The sequence below is a fragment of the Haemaphysalis longicornis genome, unplaced genomic scaffold (assembly GCF_048455015.1).
Source record: "Haemaphysalis longicornis isolate Haplotype H1 unplaced genomic scaffold, Haemaphysalis longicornis Haplotype H1 scaffold_1, whole genome shotgun sequence".
Classification (NCBI taxonomy): Eukaryota; Metazoa; Arthropoda; class Arachnida; order Ixodida; family Ixodidae; genus Haemaphysalis; species Haemaphysalis longicornis.
Window position 1 is genome coordinate 189,134,802 of NW_027526203.1, and position 22,659 is coordinate 189,157,460.

General features: G+C 50.2%; 1 protein-coding gene across 3 annotated transcripts in view; it reads left to right on the forward strand.

Moving 5' to 3' along the window:
- Positions 1–22,659, forward strand: part of LOC144140082 (rap guanine nucleotide exchange factor 2-like) — a 133,830-nt gene that overhangs the window by 43,312 nt on the left and 67,859 nt on the right. For 2 of the 3 annotated variants that reach the window (XM_077672274.1, XM_077672280.1), the window contains exons 2-4: positions 19,011–19,139; positions 20,202–20,420; positions 22,407–22,511. In XM_077672274.1, coding sequence (XP_077528400.1) covers positions 19,011–19,139; positions 20,202–20,420; positions 22,407–22,511 — 453 coding nt within the window. Of the gene's footprint in view, positions 1–15,659; positions 15,746–19,010; positions 19,140–20,201; positions 20,421–22,406; positions 22,512–22,659 lie in introns of those variants that run through there. The other variant, XM_077672278.1, reaches the window with a different exon arrangement.

Below are 22,659 nucleotides of genomic sequence, written 5' to 3' on the forward strand. Positions count from 1 at the left end.
GGAGGGCGGGGGCAGTAAAAACCCGTTGTGTGCTGCGGAAGTTGGAGTGGGGGGAAGGGCCGGAAGGAAGGGGACACACCGGAACTGCACTTACCCGAAAGCGTCCCGCGCCGGTGGCGGTGCTGCATTTTTCGTGAACTGCACACGTCGACCAACGTTTGGTGCGAAAGCTTCTCTGCATGCCCGGCTCTGGCGGGCTTTTTAAAAGAACTTCTGCTTCGTATATTGTGTCGCGTGACGTTTCTTTTCTTTTTATATCTCCGCGTCGCGTAGATGACGTGTTTCTGTTTCCTTCGTTCTTGACATATGTATGTGCGTATATATATATGGGGCGAGGAGTTCCGTAAGAACACACGTCCAAGTTGCAGCTCTTATTGTCATTGCTATTCGGCTAATTGTCATTTAGAGATAATAGCCTTTTTTTTTTGGGATACAGGGATAACGAAATAAAAGTCGATAAAAAATCCGCCGTGAACTGAAGCGGGAATCGCACCCACGACCTACGCATAAAGCGTGCGGTGCTATCCCTGTATGACGCACACACACGCACGCACGACATTTACCTCAGTCTGAGCTATAAGCGCGTGAAAGTAGCCGACTAGCACTGGCGATAACGACTGCATCTTTGATGTGTGCGCCTGTGCCTGCGTGCGTGTGTCTCGAGAAGGCGGGCTATACATAGTATTTTAACCTCGAGCTATGACGTGTCAAGTCATGGGAGATGTATTGTGGGAAAGACAGGCGGCGGTTATTTGTGGGCGTGTTTACAAATTTTCTGGTGAAAGCTATAGCTTCGGCTATTTTTTAACAGTTAAACTGTTGAGCAAATCGTTTGTGTAGGGTGTCCGCAGTTAAAAATACCAAGACAAGGCCGAGTGCACGTTCGTCGAGACTTAAGGAGATTGGCCAACATTGGCCCCAAAACAACTCCAGCGTTCGCCGTATCGTGGCAACACTTGCTCGGAACGAGAAAGACACGTCAGAGTGTACGCCCCCTCGTTCATTCGTCATCGTGTCGTCGTACGCATGCGCTCTGTACAGTCGAAGATCTGCGACTTGAATGTCGAATCTGCTGTTGGTGACCATTGACTCCACATGGCCCGCCGCGGAAGAGGCCGCACTTCGAGAGGCTCGGCGGAGAGGCTCGGCGACTCTTACAGAGTCGCGTACGAAAGCGTCGACCAAAACCACGAGTTAACTCTGGCCTTGCTCAACATAAGGTAATTGAAATGTCATGCCGCCGACGTCAACCACAACGACACTAAAACTCAACTTTGTGTTCGTCAGCGATGACCTACAACAGCTTCGCCATTCTTTTCTGATGGAGGCGAAAAGCAAAAGCGCCCGTGTGTACGAGATTTCGGCGCACGTTAAAGAACCCCAGGTGGTCGAAATTAATCCGCAGCCCTCCACTACGGCGCGCCTCATCGCCTGCGTTGCGTCGGCGCGTTAAACCCCACAATCAGTCAGCTTCGCCATTAAATTCTTGCGCGTGAGTGCAAGCTTCCCTGGATTTTCCTTTCTGCTGTGCCGCTAAAGCTAGCAGCCCTGCCACGCGCATCTTAGGTTGCTGACGTCGCAATCGCTTAGCTTCCCCCTCTATGGGTCCGCTCGTCGGGCGGGGATCGGACTTTCAACCGGTGACACATTTTGTGCTGCTTCCAGAATGGCCGTCCTGTGCACACGCACGACTGAGTGAACGCCTGTGTGTGTCAAGCAGTTCTTCTTCCGAGTAGCGCCACGTCCTCTGGCGACCAGTGTCTTAGCCAGCTCAGTTCATTTTATAGCTGGCGTCGTATACAGTGTGGATTAGAACTCTACCAAGGCCCTGCTGCAACAAAGCATGCGTCCTTCCGGAGCCTGGCCAATAGTCGGCGCATTGACGTGTGCCAGGCCAGGACTGCCCTTCCCACGCTGTGTCTGCACTTACACCTGCTGTCTGAGTAAAATGAGGTCCACGATGCAGGTGGAAAAATGACTACTCAAGCAATGTTGAAAGCACCCAAGCAGCTCCGCACTTTCCTGCTTTCAGCCTGATCAGCTCACGCCGTTTCTGCTCCTAAAATATTGCAACTTTATTGTAGTTTCATTCAAGCAAATCTTCAAGCTTCTGCGTCGTTTCAGAGGACTGAAATTCTCACTCCGAAAGCACTCGTCTCCGTAACGGAGACGAACCCGAAAAAAAAAAAAAAAGGCAAACGAAGCGCTTAGTTTGTCTCTTTTTCCGAGTTCGTACCTTAGCGTGTGTTGTGCAGTGTGGAAAGCATGTTACCTAACTCTCCGGACTCACCGTAATGATAGAAACCTCTCGTTTCTGTGGCATAAACGCCTCGTCGCGCAGGGGTGTCCCGGAGATTCGAGGAAAATTCCCTCCGTCATTCCGTTCAGTTAGTGCCGGCAGAACGTGCTTCCGCCCAGACTCATTCAGAGCGAACCGAACCGAAGGTGTTTTTAAAGTCACAGGTGTTTTAATGCATGTCCTCGTCGAAGACGCGACGCTGTAATATTTGGTGACCACCTTTTTTTCTCCCGTTCCGCCCAGAGCTATTGTAATCGCATTCCCCGTATGAGTGCCGCCGATGGGTGACCAGAGTTTCACCGGTCGGTTCCGAAGCGGCTGCTCCGGTGGCGCGTGGTATCGCGGGGAACGGCACTTCGTTGCACCGACCTGACTTTAGGGTGTTTCCCCTACACGCGAATCCGAAAACAAGTCGACCCAAGTGGCCGCGCTCCTACTGCACTTGTTCCCGACGTGCGCGTTCCCTCAGCAAACGGATACGCGCGCTGCTGTTGCGTGTGTTGCCTCGCCGAAGACGCTGACGAATAATCGGTGGACAAAGCCTCCGCTGCTCTCTGACTCACTTCCGTGCCGCTGCTGCTGACTCTCGGTCCCTGCTCTGTTGTTTGCCTAAGAAGGAACAAGACGAGGGCGGCGACGTGACGCAGATTATCTTGGGTTGCGCAAGTATCGTCGAAGCGCGCGCGCGCTGGCACCCGCTCGGGGTGTTTTTTTCATGCAAAATACGGGCCCCTTTCGCGTGACGGGAGGCGGATTTCCCGCGTTTTGTTACCTCGGCGCGAGCTTAGCGCAGGTGCCCGCACTTCCACGCTCATCCTGCAGCGCCAGGCGTGGCGTGCGAGGGTGAGTCCAGCGGTCGCGCTGAACATCCTCCCCGTTTGTTGTAATACTCGGAGCCTTTGTGGGCACCTTTCCGCCCCCCCCCCCCCCCCCCTCCCCCCCGTACCGTGTGTTACGCTTTGTCACGAAGTTTGGCTCCGTGTGGAATCCGTTATTCGCGCCACTTTCAGCGCGAGAGCGCTAGGTGACCCAACTGTTGTAAGATCGCGTCTGGCGCGTGTCAGTAGAGGCCACCGAGACGAACAATGCCGCGCGACCAAGGAGGGTACGAAAAACGACCAAGGAGGGTACGAAAAACGTACGCAGCAAATGTTCACAGTGGTCGCTTTTCCAGCATATGGTATAGAATGATAAACGTATGTTACATCTTTAAATGCCTCGTAGATAAATCCTTTCACTAGGGCAAACGAGCTGCCACAATGCCGTTTTTTTTTTTTTTTTTTCAGGCAGAGTTTGCTGAAATGCCACGTATGTATCGCACACATAAAAAAAAAAAAGTTCAACTTGCTGGAAAATTCGCCTTTTTTTAATCACCGCTTTGACCCTCATGGTTGAGTCTCAAGCCGCGGTCTTCGAATTATTTTCTCATGAAGAGGAGGCACACCAGTGTGCAATCATATATTATGTGAAATTATATTTCTCCTCTGCTTAAAAGTTAATCGTACGAGGACTACATTTCTTGCACGCGACAGTTGACATGTTGTGGCTGCCGAGTTCTCTCGTCGTTACCCCGCGCCAGAACCGGTTCGCATGTTCTCGTGCCACGCAACGCGACGCCGCGACTCCAAACAGGCGGTTGGGCAAGTGAGGCGTGTGCTCGGCGTGTCGTTACAACGCTCGTGCCGTCACCTCCTTCCCTGCGCCTTACACGACGACCAAGGGTTGAACCGCATGCAACGACGCTGTTGCAACGGGATGCGTTGCAACCTTCGCCATCCCTGCGCGCGACTGTGTACGCCCATTCTTCGCTCCGGGTGACAACACTGTCGGCAGTGACGACATCGGATAGCGTCAAGATCCGCTCACGCCTGTCGCGTCCGCATGCTCGTCGCCTATGCATGCACATACACGGGAAGGGCTCGACTAGATAAAAGCGGATGGAGGTGTAACCCGGTTTCGGCGCTGTAGTCGAAAGGATTGGTACGCGAGCGGCATCGGTGAAAACGACAGCGTCCGGCGCAGCCTTGATCCGGGAAGTTCAACCTCTTATATAAACCCGAGTGTTCGAAGAAGAAAAAAAATCTGGATTAAACAAACTTGACATAAAATCGCGACCGTACTACATCGATACGCTCGTTAGTGTGCCATTTGCTCTTACACGGGACGGAACACACATTTACGGCCGCCATGAACTTGTGCTTTTTTTTATAATTCCTCTAGCATCACCCAGAAGTCGTAAACCGTAAAACTAGGCGACAAGCGTGGTACGGCGATGTATTTGGTAGCGCGCTACGTTTACTATTACTAGCCGACCGTCTCTGGCTGCGATGTGGCCAAAAGCAGTCGCTGCACGCTGCATAAAGTGCGAATTTAGCAAGCGCAAATAATCGCACTAAAAAAATAATACTGCAGAAATTTAGAGAATTGTCTACTAATGCGTAGTGTTCTTATGCCGCTTGTCTTGAGTGTGAGTTCTTCGCAGCCAAATTCCTTGGTTTTCTAAGTCCTGTCCGACCAATTATCTCCATTTACGCTATTATAACGATTACGGGTGGAAGTGTCGCGAAATCTGCGTTATAGTGGAAATGCAGGCCGTTACACAGTTCGCCATTTTCCGTATTTTTTATTTTTCTAACTTTTTAGTTTTTCGAAATTTCTTTCTACCAATTATCCCTCTTTACGCTGCTATAAGGATCACAGGCGGAACTTATGCGAAAGCTGCATTATTGTTGAAATACAGGGCGTTATACAGTTTGACATTTTGCGTAATGTTTTTATATTTTTCTTATTTTTTCCAAATTTCGTTCGACCAATTACCTCCATTTACGCTATTGTAATGATTACATTTGGAACTTTCGCGAAATATGCATTTTTGTGGAAATGCAAAGCGTTACGCGGTCCTAACTGGAGGGGGGGGGGGGCACTCGGCAAAGAATGCTACACATTAAAAACGCGCGTCATGCAGTATGGACTTGCACGGCGTATGCGCAACAGTTGCTAGTTAGCTAAATGATCAGTATGGCCTATGTGGTTTAAGAGCGCGCGCTTATGCATCGTTTGTTTAGGGGGAAAGGTTGGTCGTGTGCTTGTTTTAGCTTCACGCTTGTCCTATCCGTAGGAAAGGTCCGTCCGTACGAGCAAGTGGTTCAAGCGCCAAGGAGTGTGCACAAGCCGCCGATTTCTCGTGGTGTTACTTGGACGCAGCCCTCTGAATAATTGTTCCCTGCCGCGGGTAATTTCGTAATCCGGCATCGTGCGGGTCGTTTCGTTTCGGGTTTTTTTTTTTCGCATTTGTCTTATAAAACCATTACATACTCGGAGCCTATAGAAGGAAGCCGGGTGAATTCAGGAGCGACTGAATAAGTAGACTGAATACACACAAGTACTTCATGTGTAAACACATAATTATTCACAATTGTGTACGCAAGAAAGTAGGTAGGAACTCAGTCGATTCGTAGAGCACACTGGGCGCGTTATCCGAAAAAATGTGGGTTCGTATTCTACCCGGAGCGCAAATTATTCTTCGTGTTTTTTTGTTCTATCATTCTGAAATTCACTTTTTCACACAAAAAGTTGGACCAGCTATACTTCTCCTATGCCACATTATGGTTCTTACGGGTTCAGAGTTCAAAAGAAAAAAAAGACACTTCCCGGAGAACAGGTTTCAACGTTTTTGACGTTGCGCTCTGGGACCGAGCTTAATATGATATAACTAGACTCCGCTTAAGACGAACTCGGGTAAGGCGAGCAACACCTCTGCTCTCTTGTAACGTGCACAACGCGAAAAACGTCTGGTTAAGACGAATTTATGATAATACGAACAAATTTTCACGGTCCCTTCGAGTGCATCTTTAACGAGAGTCTACTGTAACACAAAGGGAAGCCATCATTCTAGAACGCGAAGGAAAGTGTACGGGTGTCGTAGTTTTCAGTGTTTTGAAAGAAGATTATCATTTCTGAAATGTTGGGAAAGACAGGGGAGAAAAAGACGCCGTCCGGGTGGGGACTGAACCCATGAACTTCGGAGTACGCTTTTGATGTCTCAGCAATTCGACTACCAAGCGGCTGCATTCTCCGCTACATTATGGGACATTTGTAAGCGTAACTATCTATACGCTTGAAGGGGGGTGGTTGATAGGCAGCGAGGCTGTGAGTTCGGCACCCACCCCGGGGCGCTTTATTATGTCCAATTTTTTTTAGCCTTTTTTTTTTCTAAAACGATTGTCTTCATTCTAACAAATCAAAACTGCTACCCTCTATGCTTTTCGTGGCGTTTTTTTCCGCCCCTTTCTGCTTTTATTTACGAACCCGTCGTCGGTAAACGATACACACACGCACGCGCGCGCGCGCGAGGACATTTCTTGTCAAAACATTGGCACCGCACCGAGGCCGCTCCCTTGTCCAGTTTTTTTGTACGTACATACATACATACATACGTACGTACATATATATACATGCATGTATGCATGCAAGCACGTGTAGTGGCGTGCACCTCATCTTCTAGCAGCGCCACTATCATCATCTGCATTATCCCACCATCATCATCAGCGGCGCTCGCCCGGCCGCGTGAGCAGGGACACGCGGCCGGGCGAGCCCCGCTGATGATGATGGTGGGATAATGCAGATGATGATAGTGGCGCTGCTAGAAGATGAGGTGCACGCCACTACACGTGCTTGCATGCATACATGCATGTATATATATGTACGTACGTACACATACATACACGCCATACAATATGTACAGGTGCCGTCAAAAGTAATTGGAGCACCGGAGCTGTGACCAAGCCGCATAGTAGCGCCGTGTAGCTGCATCGGCTGTAAAGAGAAGCAGCAGAACACGCATGCGCGCCTGCCGACGGTGATAGCCCATCTATACTTCTCAACCCACTTATTTTAACGCTTCTTTAAGCGTTATTCGCAGCATACTGGTCTCAGCGACGGCGCTGATAGCAGATGCGGTATCTAGCAGCGTCGCTCACACACTTTCAGCGCACAAGAGCTGCTGGAGAAGCGTCGAAATCGCAGGGATCTGAAGTGACTATTTGTCTTTTCTAATATTTTTAGGTGGGTCTGCCATCAACGCCATCGCCGAGACAACAAGCATTCTGCGAGCAACGCTCGGAGCCGCGTTAAAAGAAGTGGGTTGAGAAGTATATAGGGGCTATCGGCGTCCTTTAGTTTACCGCCTATAAGCAGCTACACGGCGCTCCTGTGCAGTTCGGCCACAGCTCCCGTGCTTCAATTACTTCTGACGGCACCTGTACAAACATACATTCATACATGCATGCATTCATACATTATTGTATAATATTGCGTGTGTGTGCGTGTGTGTGCGCGTGCGTGCGTGCGCGTGTGTGTGTTGTGTGTAAAACGAATCGCGCTGGGCGACGGAATCCTTGTCGCCGGTTCCTCGCTCCTGCACACCTGTCTCCGCGCGTATTGGTGCCGCTTGAGGAAAGCCAGCAACCGCAGACGCAGAGGCGAGGCGGACGTCGAGGAGAAGTGCACGGAACTGGCACGTGTGAAATCCCCGCGGGCCCCGTTCCTGCGGAGTGAGGCACGATCAACTGATTGCTCGCGCTGCAAGGGATGAAAACTGCGGCATTCCAGGGCGCTCTGCCGCCGCGGCCCGCTTCCTAATCCGCCTGCTCTTCTTCTTCTCGGGCTTTTCTCCACCGCCGTGGCGCGACAAGATCGCCCTTCTTCGGAGCCAGTTTGCGCACACATGGAAGCGAACGGGCAAATAGGCGGCGCGGCCTATCAGTACGTCGCCGCGCGGCATCTCTCTGCGAGTGTATACGCGATGGCATCGACGCCGCCTGCTACTGCGCGCGGGCGGCTGCATCGCCTCGCATCCCCTCATCCTCCATGCATCCCCTTCCTTCTGCCGCTGCTCGATTGAGGAAACCGCGAATCCAGGTCGCTCGCTGTCTCCGTGTGCTCCGGTTGCGCGCTAGGGGATGAGAGCCTGCGGAGGCTGCTCGAGGAGCGAGCCGAACGTATGAACTCGATCCGATCGCCGCCCTTTTTTCTTCGGCTCGCCGGGGATGAGGGGAAGGAGCGACTCCTGAATGGACCGTGTTAACCAATTTTCGCATGTAATCGTGGACGCCCAGTCAAAGCAAAAAGCGGTACTTCTTGCGTGTTCCTGCGGCCGATCGAGTTCGTAGAGCTCATCTCGCGGAATGAAATTCAGCGCTCGACATTTCTGGGCGCGCCGCGCGAAATTTAGCAGTTTCGTTTCAAATTTCCGCCCACTCACCTCAAACGTTTGTTGTTGTTGATGATGATGATGATGATGATGATGATGATGATGATGCGGTATTTGTTTCTTGCTCCTTTCGGAGCGGCGAAATTTGAAAGTTGAGACTGGGGCAAGCATCAAATTGAATTGCGAAAACCAGTGGGACGTCCTTGCGGTGGTTCGCGAAGAGGCCAAAAAGGTCGCTTGCTGAGCTCTATTCTTTCGAGATCTACTGGCGCTGTACAGTGTGTTATGCACTGCTAAATAAAGTACGAGACAAGTGTAGTTATACAGAATGCGGCCACTAGTCGAAAGTACGACAAATTCGTTTCGCTGGCCTCTTACAGGCCTGTGAATGTCGGCAGCTACTGGACTGTGTAGGCCTGTGAATTAAGAGAAACTATTTTCCCATTAACAATGTATAAACAGCGGGTTTGGTCCTCGGTTGCGGTGGCTCCTATGATAATGGAGGGGGAAAAATTGGCGCAGCTGCACTAGTGGTGCAAGGCTGGAGAAACAGCAGAGCTGGGGGCCGACCTAGCTTCTCCCCACACTGACAGCGGATCCCAGGAGAGGGGGAGCAGCTGGAACCCAGCAGTGCAAAGCCATTTTAGACGGCACTGTAAAGCAAAGACCATTAAATAAAGTATGTCCAGTGTTTTATTCGGTAGCAATCGTCGTCATCTCTTTCGTCGTCGTCTTCCGACAGCACAGCCGCGTAGGGCAAATCCTCTTGTAGCGCGTCCTCGCCTTGGTAGACCCCAACTTCGTCAGCTGGTCCGGTGGCCGTCACCAGGTGTGGATTGTGAAGGGATGGCTTTACAGATTCGTCGTCATCGTCTCCGGCCCGGTGGAACCGAGGCGTGCCAAACATATCTTTCGGACACTTTCGGACTTCACGTGTTGACTTCAGCCGTGATGGACCCCTTGGAGAGGGGGTGGGGCGAGCACTATGCTGCTTCCCGAAACGAGTCGGGGGCGAGACATCGCGCTTGCTTACGCCGCGTGGACTTCTCAACTATTTCACGCTTTTGTAGCTCATTAGTCGCTGTAGCCTCAACCAAATAATTTCTAGCTTGTTTTTCGTCTTGTGTACGGCGGGCACGATTTTGAAAACTTGGTCAGGAAGTACCAAGAACCAGCAGATGCGCGCTCTTTTGAACTGCTGAGAGCGCTTATTGGGAGGTACTACCGTTTTGGAATCTTTGGTACTGCCCCTCGGGTTTTTCTCTTAATTAGCCCCCAAACTCGTTTTTCTTGTCCCCAGTGACGTGTCTGCGTGCCTTCTAGAAGTAGCGCTCTCAAGGTATCCCTGGATGTCCCCTATACCGTATTACTGCCGATTTTGTGCTTAATATTTTTTCTCCAGCTATTCGCAAACACTGCAGCGATAAGAAAAGGGGCTTGGAATTTGTATATCCTGTATACAAATAAGGAAAAATGGCTAGGAATCGATGCGTACTTGCGCTGTTCCCTTTTTAATTGCGAAAAGGAGGAAATATGGAGAGATGCTGTGTGTTCAGTAATAAGTGCAGGGTGCGTGCCTTCGAGCAGGCACATTGTATTTGTGCTAGCCGTCTCCGTCTGTTCCGTGCTAGCCGTCTCAGAGTCTCGGTTCACCCACACAGGCCCGGTGATTGCAACGGCATTTGAGGAAGTGCCCGTATTTCACGGCTATTTTAAGGCTTGTCTTTGACCGAGTTTTCGTTTGAAAACGCTGTAGTATATGTCCATACTGTGTACAAAAACGCCTCCGTGGAGTCCTTTCTGTTCGCCCTTGCGCCGTTCGGGCTGCCGAGTTTTCGTGCGCTACCCGGCTGTGCCTGTGCGCGTCCCTTTCGGAGTCTTGACCTCGATTCGTGTCAAGCACGGGCTTCTTCGTCCTCCGGGTACATTCTGCCTCCCGGCGGGCACTTGGCGGGCTCCGGTGGTCGTGCGCGACCAAGTGGGCGTGTCTCCAACCGGCTGCCCGAGTATTGTAACTGGCCGACTGAACCAGTTTTATCCCGAGCTTTCTGCTCGCTTGCGGTCTGTCTGTTTTTTTGCTTTCAAAAGACAAATTATTTTCTGCCGTGTTGCAGCGCTCACCAGTTCGGGTTGCCAGGCGAGGCGTGCGGTGAGCTAGCGACGCACGCGATGTTGCACCTTGTTTGAAGGTTGCCTACGCGCTTCTGTGCGCACATGAAACCCAGAGGCGCGCGGCTGGTGAGACAAGGCGTGAGAGCTTCAGTTCACAGCTGACCCGGTCGTGTTTTAGGTCCAAGCTGTGTTAAGATCGGGGCAGCTGCGTTAGTTTTCTTTATAAGGGCCTCAAAATTGCACGGCTTCTCCGTGTAATTTTTCAAAAAAAAAAACGATTATTTGACTTCCGTCTTTCCTGGGTGTCTACAGGTATGTCTTGAGATTTGGAGAATTCCTGCGTACGTTATTGTGCGCAAATGTACGGCTGTCTTCCAACCGAGCGTACCGAGCGTACCAACCGAGAACCGAGCGCACACTGAAATGTCGTGCCGCCAGTGGCGAACGCCGCAACTCGAGCGGCCGTAGTTCTGCCTCCGCTTGTCGAAGGCTATGGTCCCTGGTGCGTGAGGCAGCGTCGGGAACAAGGACTCTCTCGTGCATCGCCAACCGAAGGCCGTCACTCGGCCTTCGTGAGTGGCCGACGTCGTGGAGGCTTCTGCGTTCTTTCCGAAGAAATGTGCCGCTACTGAGAAGGCCTGTAGTGTAGCATTGCAGTGACTGGATTTCGCTAACGGTGGTGTGCGACATGACGGACGAGGTTAGGATTTCACCGGTCCATGTTGATTGTATTCTTACTGTACAAGCACTCTCGCTGCCATTTTTTTTTAACGAGGGAGGTGCGCTGGAAAGTGCCGCTTCCTTCGCACTTTGCTGATTTGCTCACGTCGGCTATGGCTGGTGACTCCGCACGGCCAACCTTAGTGGATTTCTAGCATGTTTGATGTGTGCGGGCACAAACACAAAGTGTAACATCATTATGCTTCTAGGTGCGTCAGCTCCCTCCGCCGTCCTTAGCAGACAAAGAAGGGGCCGTAGACTTCCACTCAGCAGTCACATAATGTTCACGGGAGTAAAGCTTCACAATCGAACCGCAAATAAGCCATCGACAAATTGACTACAGTGCCCCTTTCAGGCGCGGACTCCCTCGTTTTCCGTAATTGGTACTTGCACGCAGCTTGCACGCGTCTCGCCGTATGACGTCAGCGCCGCAGGAAACGTGCTGATTTGGTGTCTTGGTAACGCGCTCGGATCCAGAGACCCGGGTTCCACTCCCGCACGAGCTCCAATTTGGATTCTGATTCCTTCACATCTCTTCGTAACCCCCCCCCCCCTCTTTCCAAGAAAGTAAAGAAAAATAAAAAAAATCCCGTACCATCTCCACTAATGTGAAACCTGGGGAAAGGCGAAGCATGCAGTGTATAGGTGTATTGTTGGCGTTTGGCGTTTTTACCAACGGAGATGAAACCGTTGGGGGTAGAGATATACAGCTTTTCTGTAAAAGTCTCGTGTCCTTGAAGCACAAAGCGTTCCAGCGCGTGGCGTAAACGAACGTCCTGTTGTTCTAGTGCCATGACTACACGATACGACGGCTACGACGACATGAGACGCCGACAGTTCAAGCTCCTAAGAGGCTTCGCCTCTTAAGCTTTACTTGTGGGACAATGGCTCTTGCAAGAGCGTCAATCGCGTTTGCATGTTCTCCTAAATGACGCAGCGCTAATTGCCAGCAGTGGGCGGACTAGCTTGGACACGCGTCTGCGTCTCGAAGGTCGGGGTGGTGGTAAGTGGGCTTCACGCAGTTGCTACACGTTCTTTGAAAGAATGCGCGCCGCTGCAGCGCGGCCTGCGTAATACGGGCGGGCCGCTGTTCTCCCTGCGTGTGTTTCCTGTTCTTTCTGCTTCCTCGAAGTGAATAATGGCCGGCCGGCTGGAACTCAAATCGGGGGCTGTTTTTAGAACGTCCTTTTCCCAGGCGATGCGCATGCAGGAACTTAGGATTTAAAAAAAAAACAAAGAAAAAAAAAAAAAAACATTCGACGGGAAATTTTTAGCATTCAAGTTCAGTTCTGTATGCGTCGTATATTCCCTTGCACCTTCCTCTTGCATATTCACTGTTTATTTCAGCAAGCATCGTTGCTTGTGAATTGTACTGATAGCTCTGCTCTCCGCAGCTGTGTCCGAGAAGAAACAAAAACGGGTGTAAACACCGGTGTTAAGCGCTTCAAAATTGGGTGGCAGCGAGTCGATCAAACGAGGCGGGTAATTGAGGGTCAAGGAAAAAGCGGCGAGGCATGTTTGGGCCGTTCAGAGTAGGACCATGCTTTCTTCTTCTTTTTCTTCTTCTTTTTTTTTTCTAGACATCCGTACTTCGTGGCTTGCGAAGTACATTCCATCCCCCTCCACACGCCTCGTGAGGGAACCAAGCTCCACGTTTTTGCTTGCGTTGTCGGTCATTCGCCCCCGATCTTTTCCTGAACATCGTCGTCGGGCTGTTCGAGAGACCCTGCTCCAGAGGCGCTGGACGCTTGAGTACATCTGTACACCGTGTCCCGCGTCTCTTGCGCTGTTCACTGCTGCGCTTGACACCGGGGTTCGACTCCCACCAGGACCGGGATTCTTTTTCTCCAAGTTCCCCGGGAAAATATTCACCTGCACTTCGCCTTCTTGTAAAGGGAAGCGTTGTGCATTGCTCGTTTAGGCGGTTGCGCTTAAAAAGCCGAACACACTGCGATGCCTGCGTGAACGCCAGTCAGGGGCCTTTCGCTTTATACCTGTAATCTACGTTTAGAATCCTAATTTTACCTTTCACTTAAAGCGAAACCGCCGGTAAAAAGCGGCTTTAGCGTTTTTCGCGTTCTGTCTAAACAACATCCTGCGTTGAACAACTGGAAGACCCTGTGCGTGGCCCTGTTTAGAGCCTCGTTTACATTGACCCGACGAGGGCGCGTTGAGTTGAAATAAACAGGTTTTTTGGACTCCACGCACTCATGTATAAGCGGACGCGCTGAGTCGAAAAGCCGTCGGGGCGAGTCCGGTCGACTCGGAGGCAGGGGGTGGGTTGACGCGCTCGTCGGGCTGAGTCGGCGGGCCGTGGGGAGCTGAATACCGTATTTGCATGATTATAACGCACCACCGATTGTACCGTGCGGGTAGGTTTGCGCAGGAAAATCCGAAAACATAATTGGACGTCGGCTTTACCGCGCACATGTAAAATACATGATACTACTTACCGAGAAGAAGGAGATTTTATTTTGCGCGTACAACTGTGGCAGCCAAAAATAAATTGTGCTTCGTAAACTTGCTTATCCAGCTCCTGCAGGGAATGAAACTATAGTGGGAAGCATTGAAGTTGTTTGCGATTTCAAGTGTCTTGACCTTCATGATTCTACATGTGACGGGGTAATTGCAATAGTAGAAAAATGTGTAACAGCTGACCAAGGTATGTCATTCAGGAATGAGTGCGCCGAAATTCACTCACGGGATATTGACGGATTCTTTTATTGGATTGAGTTGGAGTTTGGGAGGACCTCGTGCCTATGGCAATGTTGCTGACCGATTTAAAACCTGTTTCGGTTTTGAGCCCGATTGTAACGCGCACACAAATTTTAAGGCTAGCTTTTAGCAAAATATGGTGCGCGCTAGAATCGCAAAAATACGGTAGCTCCTTCTCCGGCAATCCCCTGGCCCCCTCGCCTCGACTCTTTGAATGGAGCTCATGTATACCCGTGAGGGGTCGAGGTAGCTGAACCCGCCAGTCGACTCGACCCTCCCTCTTCGGGTCCATGTATCCGGGCCTTAGGTCTGGCAAGTGGCTTATTGGTGACAGTACAAAGGGAGTCAGTGACTCCTGCGAGCTGCTGCTGCGAGTTTCTCGCCTGCAAGGGGGCGGAAAACCAAAACGTAGCCCACAAACGGCTCCCGCAGCACTTCGCCCGGTCGAACTTGTGCTCGTCATGTCGCATTATTGTTATTGTTGGTATTACGCAGCGGGTGCCTTCTTGCGCCGTGCACGTGCCGTCCAGGATTCCACCGCCACCTGAAGCATGGCGTTTTTCACCTCCGCGTGCAAGTCCGCCGGACGCGACACTCGCGGACACGCCTTTTGTCGACCAAGTTTCTCGAGAAAAACCTCCGGTCCACGGCGGCTCCTCTTCCTTCGCGAGTCGCCGGTCTGTCCGCTCGTCGGTTCATGGATCCTGTCTCTTTTGCTGACAAGAATATGTGCGCTGCGCACTGGAATGGAAGTTTGCTGCAGCTGCCCCTGGAAAGCGTCCCGCTGGGAATTCGTATCTTTCTCACTGCGCTGTGTAGACGCACTGGCGCACTGGCACGTCCGTTAGGTTCGTCTCTGGGGTGGTCCCAGGACCAGGCTCCTTTGCTGAAGGACCTAAACGGCACTTCAAGTTCAAAGTGGGAGTGGAAACAGCGTACATTCCGCTGCTGTACATTCCGCTGAACGTGCACACGCCCTGCTACGCCAGTTTGGCTTTCTTTTTTTCTTTTTGGCTTCTTTTTTGTTTTTGTTTTTGAGTGGTAGTGTATTAACCTATCTAGCCAAGCTAAGCCTTTCGAAATGCCAACTCCAGGCGTTGCCTTTCTTTGGCACAGCCTGCCGGCCGGGATGCTGGTCTTGGGCTGTATGTTGTTAGAGGGCGCATTCATCAACTCCGGTGATTGGTCTTCGGGCGAGCGGGTTGGCGAGTTCGTGAGAGCGATTTTTGTGCCGCCGCAGCAGGAGACGCGTCGAGCGGCGACGGCCGTGCATCCGCGCGTGCATGCCGGGCGCGCTTTTATACGCGTGTCCTTCGGCAGTTCCTTTTCTTTTCATGCCTCGCTGTAACCCGTGATCGCACTTCTGGTTTCCGCGCCTCCGTTTCCTGTGGCTGTGGCAACGCCGTCCGTTTGTCATTCCCCGCAGAGCCGCTCTCGGCTCTCCCCTGCGGCCTGTCTCTGCTGCTGTGCGCGCTTTTCGGGAAAACGATCACGCTCAACCGGCTCCACTGTCGGATATTTAATCTGTGCCCCGATTTTCGGTGCTTTCGCGTGGTTTGGAGTCTGGACTCGATGCCGGTGCTGTTTGGTCCTAGTTGACGACCCCGCTGCCGGCGTTGGCCTCCTCGCAATGGGCGTAGCGCGTCGCGTTGGCGACGTTCTCGACGTTGGATGAACTCCCCCAAACGGTACGGCTGTGTATTGATTTTTTCGGCTTTGCTTGCTCGAAGCGATAAACCCCTCTTGCATCTAAAGCACAGCCGGAAACTTAAGTTCCTTGATCAGCTTCGAAGGGACTTAACCGGAAACGTCACGTTTCATATGGACCGGCGGGCAGCGTGTTGCGTCTTGAAATTAGCCCGTAATTTGAGCCGAGTCGCTGAGTTTGGTGGGCCTGTAATTTAATGTGATAAAAAGAGAGAAAAAAAACCTACTCTATTGCTGCACAGTGTTGACGCCGCTGCGTTGGAAGGGGCGCTGTAGTACACAACTTCTTGGCTCTTGTGGAGTCTTGTGAATCAGCGTGAGTCACATTACGGCGCGGCCCATTGTGAGTCGCTGCCTCGGGCTGGTGTCTCGATGTCTTCCAGTTGTCTTTGTTCCGAGAGATTGGACAGTTGTGGGGAAGTTTGTGTGGAAGCACCGGTCCCTGCAGGCGAGAGTGTCAAAGGAGGCGTTGTTTGTTCATTGATTTTCCACTCAGGCCTTATTGTTGTGCCGGCTCATGACCTCCATACCAGCCAGGGGAACGAAGCGTTAATCTGGACAACGTGCAATTAAAGTGACGCGGGCGCATTTCGCTGTCCCTCCGCCGTTTGTGGGAGAGGAATGAGGCCAGTCGTTCGGCCGTGGTGCCCATACCGTGAGCCATTTCGAAGGCGGGTGTACGAACTTCAAGCGTCAGGCATGCGTGAACAGACTTACTGCGTTGTCTGACTTCTGGCTCAGAATGGTTCTTTGGCGCCAACTTGTGATTATCTTTCAGCTCTGTAACGTTGCGTTGGAGGGGGGGATCAGTGTGTAGACCTGAATTGTTCTTGCTTTTGCTTGTTTCTACACCTTCATCGGCCTTCTACTGTGTTCACGCTTAATTGCGGAAGGCATCACTTCTTAAAAACTGACCTTCGCCCCCCCCCCCCACATCGGAATATATATATATATATATATATATATATATATATATATATATATATATATATATATATATATATATATATATATAGACAAACATAAAACTCACAAAGCGCGCAGACATAGTTGGGGCATTTTTTTTACCTGAACTGGTGCAATTAAGTGCAGTGTCGTGCAGAACAGTGCAGAGTGCTACTGAGGATATCAATTAGTAAAAAAAATGAACATATGCAGCACTGCTTGCACCAGTGCAGCCAGTTCAGGTAAAAAAAAATGTCTCTAGTATAAGTAAAGAGTCGGATACACAGCAAGAACAATAACAAACAAGGTTTACTTACGTAGCGGCAACGGGACTTGCCTTCATCAGAGTACAGTAAAATCATGTAACTGTACTCTTATGAAGGCAAGTCCCGTTGCATCTACGTAAGTAAACCTTGTTTGTTATTGTTCTTGCTGTGTATCCGACTCTTTACTTATATATATAGATATAGATATATAGATACATAGATAGATAGATATAAACACCCTACCGCTTGAATAGCTGGATGTACCCACATGCGAGATGCATTTTTTTTTCAAGTTGTGCGCTATGCATGGCCATTTGTATGTGTACTGTACGGTTGTTTAGGGAGAAAACTTAAGAACGGCACCGGAAGTTGCCGCTGTGCCTTATCACCGTAGCCGGATGTTTCTCCTCGCGGCGCAAGTAGGGCGTTACTGGGAATATTTTGAACATGACGTGAGCCGTTCCTGTGATTTTTTGGACTTAATATGCTTATCAACGACTCCAGTGACGACAAACGCGTGAGACAAGGCAGACGATATCACGCATTCATAGCAAACCCCTTTCAAAACGCGCGCGCACTGACGTCACGGGTCCGGCGCTTTGGCGGAGTGATACACTACATGAGGAGGTGCCGTTCTTGAGTTGTGACGAGAGCTGCAAGCAGTGGACGCCTCAGTCCGGCGCTTAGCTAGGTACTTGGATTGAGGCGCGCTGACTTAAAATATTTGCTCTTATGAAAGCAGCAGTTTAACAAAAACTTGATGGGGGCGAGTTGTTACATTATGCTAAAAACATTACTCGGCGCTAAAACAGAGACGAAGAAGAAACGTCCCTGTTTTAGCGCCGAGCAATTTTTTTAGCCGCAGTTTTTGCCGAGCAAATATAAATATTTTCATAATGAAAGCAGCAGTTTAGAGCTGTTTAGATCGGCACAAATTCCGTCTGGCGGAGGCAGCTAACCCCGAGCGCATGTGAGCGCGTTCCTCGCGGCGACCGCCCGCCGTCCCCGGCGCCGGCACGACATTCGCGCAGTAGCTTTAGCAAAAACAAACAAACAAAAAATATCGAGCGCACGTGAGCGCGCGCCTCGCGGCGACCGCCCGCCATCGTCGCCGTCGTCATGTAGCGACCGGCGCGCCATATTCTTACACCGTGGCCACGGATGCGCTGCGCTGAAGACGATGACGAATCTGTCAAGCCACCCCTTCACAAACCACACGTGGAGACGGCCACCGGACAGGACCAGGTCTACCGGGGCGAGGGCACACTACAAGAGGATTTGCCCTACTCGGCTGTGCCGTCGGGAGACGACGACGAAAGGGATGACGATGGTCGCTACTGAATAAAACAGTGTATATACTTTAATGGTATTTGTCTTACTGCACTGCTGAGGTCCGGCTAATCCCCCTCTCCTGGGATCCACTGTCAGTGTGGGGAGAAGCTATAGTTCATCTCACAAGCTAGCTGCAGCACTGTGGAGGCTACATTGTTGTCCCCTTCAGGGCACCTAACTCACCGCGAAGGAAGCGACAAAAGGCGCCGGGGCCGTGCGGTGCCACTTGCCGAGAGGGGAGAAGGGAGTGTCCTTTCAGGACCCCCTTCACGGCGGATTAGACGCCCTCAGTGGGCGCACTATTGATAACAATGCAGCCTCCACAGTGCTGCAGCTAGCTTGTGAGATGAACTATAGGTCGGCCCCCAGCTCTGCTGTTTCTTCAGCCTTGCACCACTAGTGCAAGCTGCACCAATTTTTTTTGTACACGTGCACATATTTCGTACATATTTTTTCGTACAAAATTTTGCCTTGCCTTCTGTTTTGGCAGATGACTTCCAAACAGTTTGTACTTGTACAGATTGACACTTTCTGCGCGAACATTCCTGTTAAAGGCCAGCTTCTTTCCCCATGCACTGTTATCCAACATACACCAATGTGCACAGACTACAGTGTAGCCTTTTAAAGTGAAGTTGTGAAGGTCTGCTGTGTAGATTATGGTGGTGCGAGGGTGTGACAATGTGGCGCAACATTCTGTGTGCAGATTGACTACCCAGACTGCGAGCTGCTGCGGCCGGGGCAGCGGCAGTCGTGCACCACCATGAATTTGGAGCGGCTGCTGGCCCTGGAGCCGGACGAGGTGGCTGTCGAGACCAGGCACCCGCACCTCCAGGTAGGTGTGCCAGTGCAGCGCGTAGTACCGAGGAGCAGGTGCGTGAGGTGGAAAAGCTCCTTGGATGCATTTCAGAAGGGGCCAATGAGGCGCACTTCTGAGGCTGTAGCTGTATTTCTAGCTTAGAGCTCCCGCGTTATGTTAAGAGTTCTTTTGAGACTTTCGTTACCTTGCAGGAACGACCCTTGTGCCCACATATCTTAGACTAATCCATGGCTTGCCTATGTTATGCAGCACCATATGTTTGCATGGGTGCAATCATTTATTGTTAGGTAGTTTGTTAATAACTTTCAGTAGCTCCCTTCCATGGTGGCTGAGTGGCTGAGGCACTATATGCTGCTGTGGCAGCTGTTTTTCTGATGGAGGCAATAAACTGGAATGCTGGTATGTCAAGATTTCAGTGCCGGTTGAAGATCCCCAGGTGGTAAAATTAATTTAGAGCCACACACTATAGTGACCCTCAGAGGCTAGGTGTAGCTCTGGCATGTAAAAGTCACAAAATTTGTTACAAGACAAAGATTGGAGGCTTCTGATCGCTGAACTTTTGAGGAACCTTGAACCCTGTGCCATCATCATTATTCTGGTTGGTTCTTTAATTGTATGGGCTCTTTGTGTCAGGGTGCAGCAGTGTTTGTCCTATGATGCTCAGCTGTAATATAGAGGAACCTAGACATGGATTTCAGAAAGACGGGGATATCCTGCGCAACTGCTGCCGTGTAGTACTGAAACAAGTTGCCGATTTTTTGGTGGAGATGATTGCAACGGCTATGTTCTGATGAAGTTCAGGAGGGGTTGTTGCAGGAGGGGTGTTTCAGAAAGTTAATTCCCTCTCAAATTGGCATACACCGAAGGTACAAGTGGCAAGCATGTGCACGTATTTTATAGAATGAAAAACGCAACTACGCCATCATTTTCTTTTGAGTTCCAGGAATTAGTTTGTCTGTGAGGAAAGGTATCCAGCCTGACACTGTCGTGCTATCTTTAGTGTAGTGGGTAGGTTGCTTTGAGTCATTTGACAGCCAGATTGGTGGCTGTGTGTCGTTTTGTTCTCCACCCCTGCAGCAGCTGCCGTTGGACTGCCAGCAGACAGCTCTGCACAAGGAGGGGCTCCTAAAGTCGAACCGCAGTTCTCGCAGCAGCGACACGTCCTCTGCCTACTCGGGTTCAGACACGATGCAGTCAGTGCAGTCTTCACTTGAGGACAACGAGGTCGACCTCTCTGGCCTCGTCGAGAGCACGGTGGACTCGGATGAGGAGGAGGACCTGGCGGAGTCCATTGACGTGAGGGCCCAGGGTTTATCCATTGCATGCATGCCACGACCTGGTTACATGGGCTGACTACTTGTACTGATGTGTGCAACTCACTGTTGGTGAGCTGTTAACCATACTTACAGGTCACCAGCAATGAGAACATTGCAATTTGGTAAGGTTGTTGCCGAAAAACATGTGTGCACTAAGAGCGGCAGGTTCATGCTGGCATGATGCTTCTAAGATCCTGCTGAAATCCAACTCAATCCGATCCAAAACGATACATTAACATCCTGTGTTAATTTTGGCATACCCATTCCTCAATGGGCATACCTTAGCCAGTTGTTCCATGTGCTGCTGCTACAATTAGCACCTCAGTTCAGTCATTACGACTCTGGAAAGTGCCACTATGAAGTGTCCTTCAAGCACAAGGTAATTGTACTTGCCGACAGCGAGCGGCATCACGCACGCTATAGATGCCTTAAAGACATCAGTGCGGTGGATGTAAACAAAACATAGCCTTATTTTCATGTAAGGCTTCGCTGGCCGAGAGCACGGATGTTTTCGGGGACTTGAAGACTCCCTGGATCTGCGAATGAACCAATGGCCCATCACATCTGAAAATAATAGCCAAGGCGCTTAAAACAGCAAGTGCTTGGAGTGTTCCCCGCTCCAGTTTTAATTCCAGCAGGAGCGCTGCGTAATAAGCAAGTTTATGAAGCACACAGGATTTTTGCTGCCACAGTTGCATGTGCCAAATGAAATGTCTTCTGCCAGGTATGTGGTATCATGTCTTTTACATCTGCGTGGTAGAATCGGTGTCAAACTACTTTTTAGAATTTCGCTAAGTAAAATTACCTGTGTGCTACAATCGGGGGCGCATTAGAATTGTGCAAATGCATCGGTGGCATTATATAATAGGTGTGAGATTTTGATTTCATCTTTTCAATATCGAGTTGATGAATTGTGCAATTGAGGCATGCTGACATACTGTCCTTGAGAACATTGTGCACAAAATACCTTAAGCAGTGCCCAACTCATTGTCAAAGTTTTTTGTGTGTGCACATGGAAGCGTGAGTGAACATTTTAGCAAAATTTTGAAAAATAAAACACACTCAGGCCCCAAACACAGTCCCAGCATTTTCCAACGCACGGATTTTAGCCACATGACTATACATCACTGGTAAAGTAGAATATTCGGGGTTATATATAGAAGTTTTCTGTCATTATAAAGTAGAGGACGCAGAAAAATGTCTAAGCTCATATAATTTGCCTAAACTGTCTGGAGATTCATTTAACCTAAAAGCTGACCCAGGCCCGTGCCAACTCAAGCAAGATATGCATATTTGGCCAAGACATTGGCTAAGGCCAATTAGTTGCTAGAAATGCTTGTAGGGTCACCTGGTATAAAAGAGTACAGCTACACTGTTCCATTACAGGGCACATATCCACATGTGGGATTGGCCAAAAATGAATAAAGGCTGTGTGCACGATGCTAGGAACATCGACTTTCCTACAGGCTGGCTTGCCCAGTCAAACTGTTTATTTTCACATTTTATGCACTCTGTGGCGTTCTCAGGAAACGGTCAGTCGTAGTTTTCGTATTGGGCATTGTGGGTCACACAGATCATTGTTGCCAGATCATTTCACTGTACAAATGGCAGCATTGTGTTTGGATGCAATACGTTGTATTAGCAGGTGGCTTTGCAGCAAAGTATTAGTCGAAAAAGGAAGTGCCTGATAATTATGGGAGATAAGAGAAACAGGGTTAGTAGGTCAGGCTGATTACTGCTTGTGCAGTCCTTTAGATGCCTTTTTTGACAGATCATGTTACCGTGTGCAAATGTCACCGTAAATAGAGAGCACCTACCTATTTTCCCAGGTAGTTGTGTGTGTGCGTGTGCTGTGGTCACAGAATAATGTGCACCTCTTCTGAGCGCAGGAACTGCTTTGCTTGGCATCCCATATTGCCTCTGTAATGAATCTTAGCTTCTGCCATTTTTTTTTTTCTCTGTTCAGAGCCTCACAGTAAGGGATGCGTACCACGAATGCCTTGAAAAGGATCCCAATGACAGGACAGAGGATGACATTGAGACCTTACTCGAGTTCATGCAACCCTTGCCGGTAAGTGACTGCTTCTTCGAATGTTCTTGTCATCAAATATTTGTACTATGTGATCATTGCTAAAACAGAGCCACCTTATAGCATGGAAAGCAGTGTGTGCTCGTTCTTTCTATTTCAAGTTGTTTCCAACTGTCTCAAGGTAGAATTG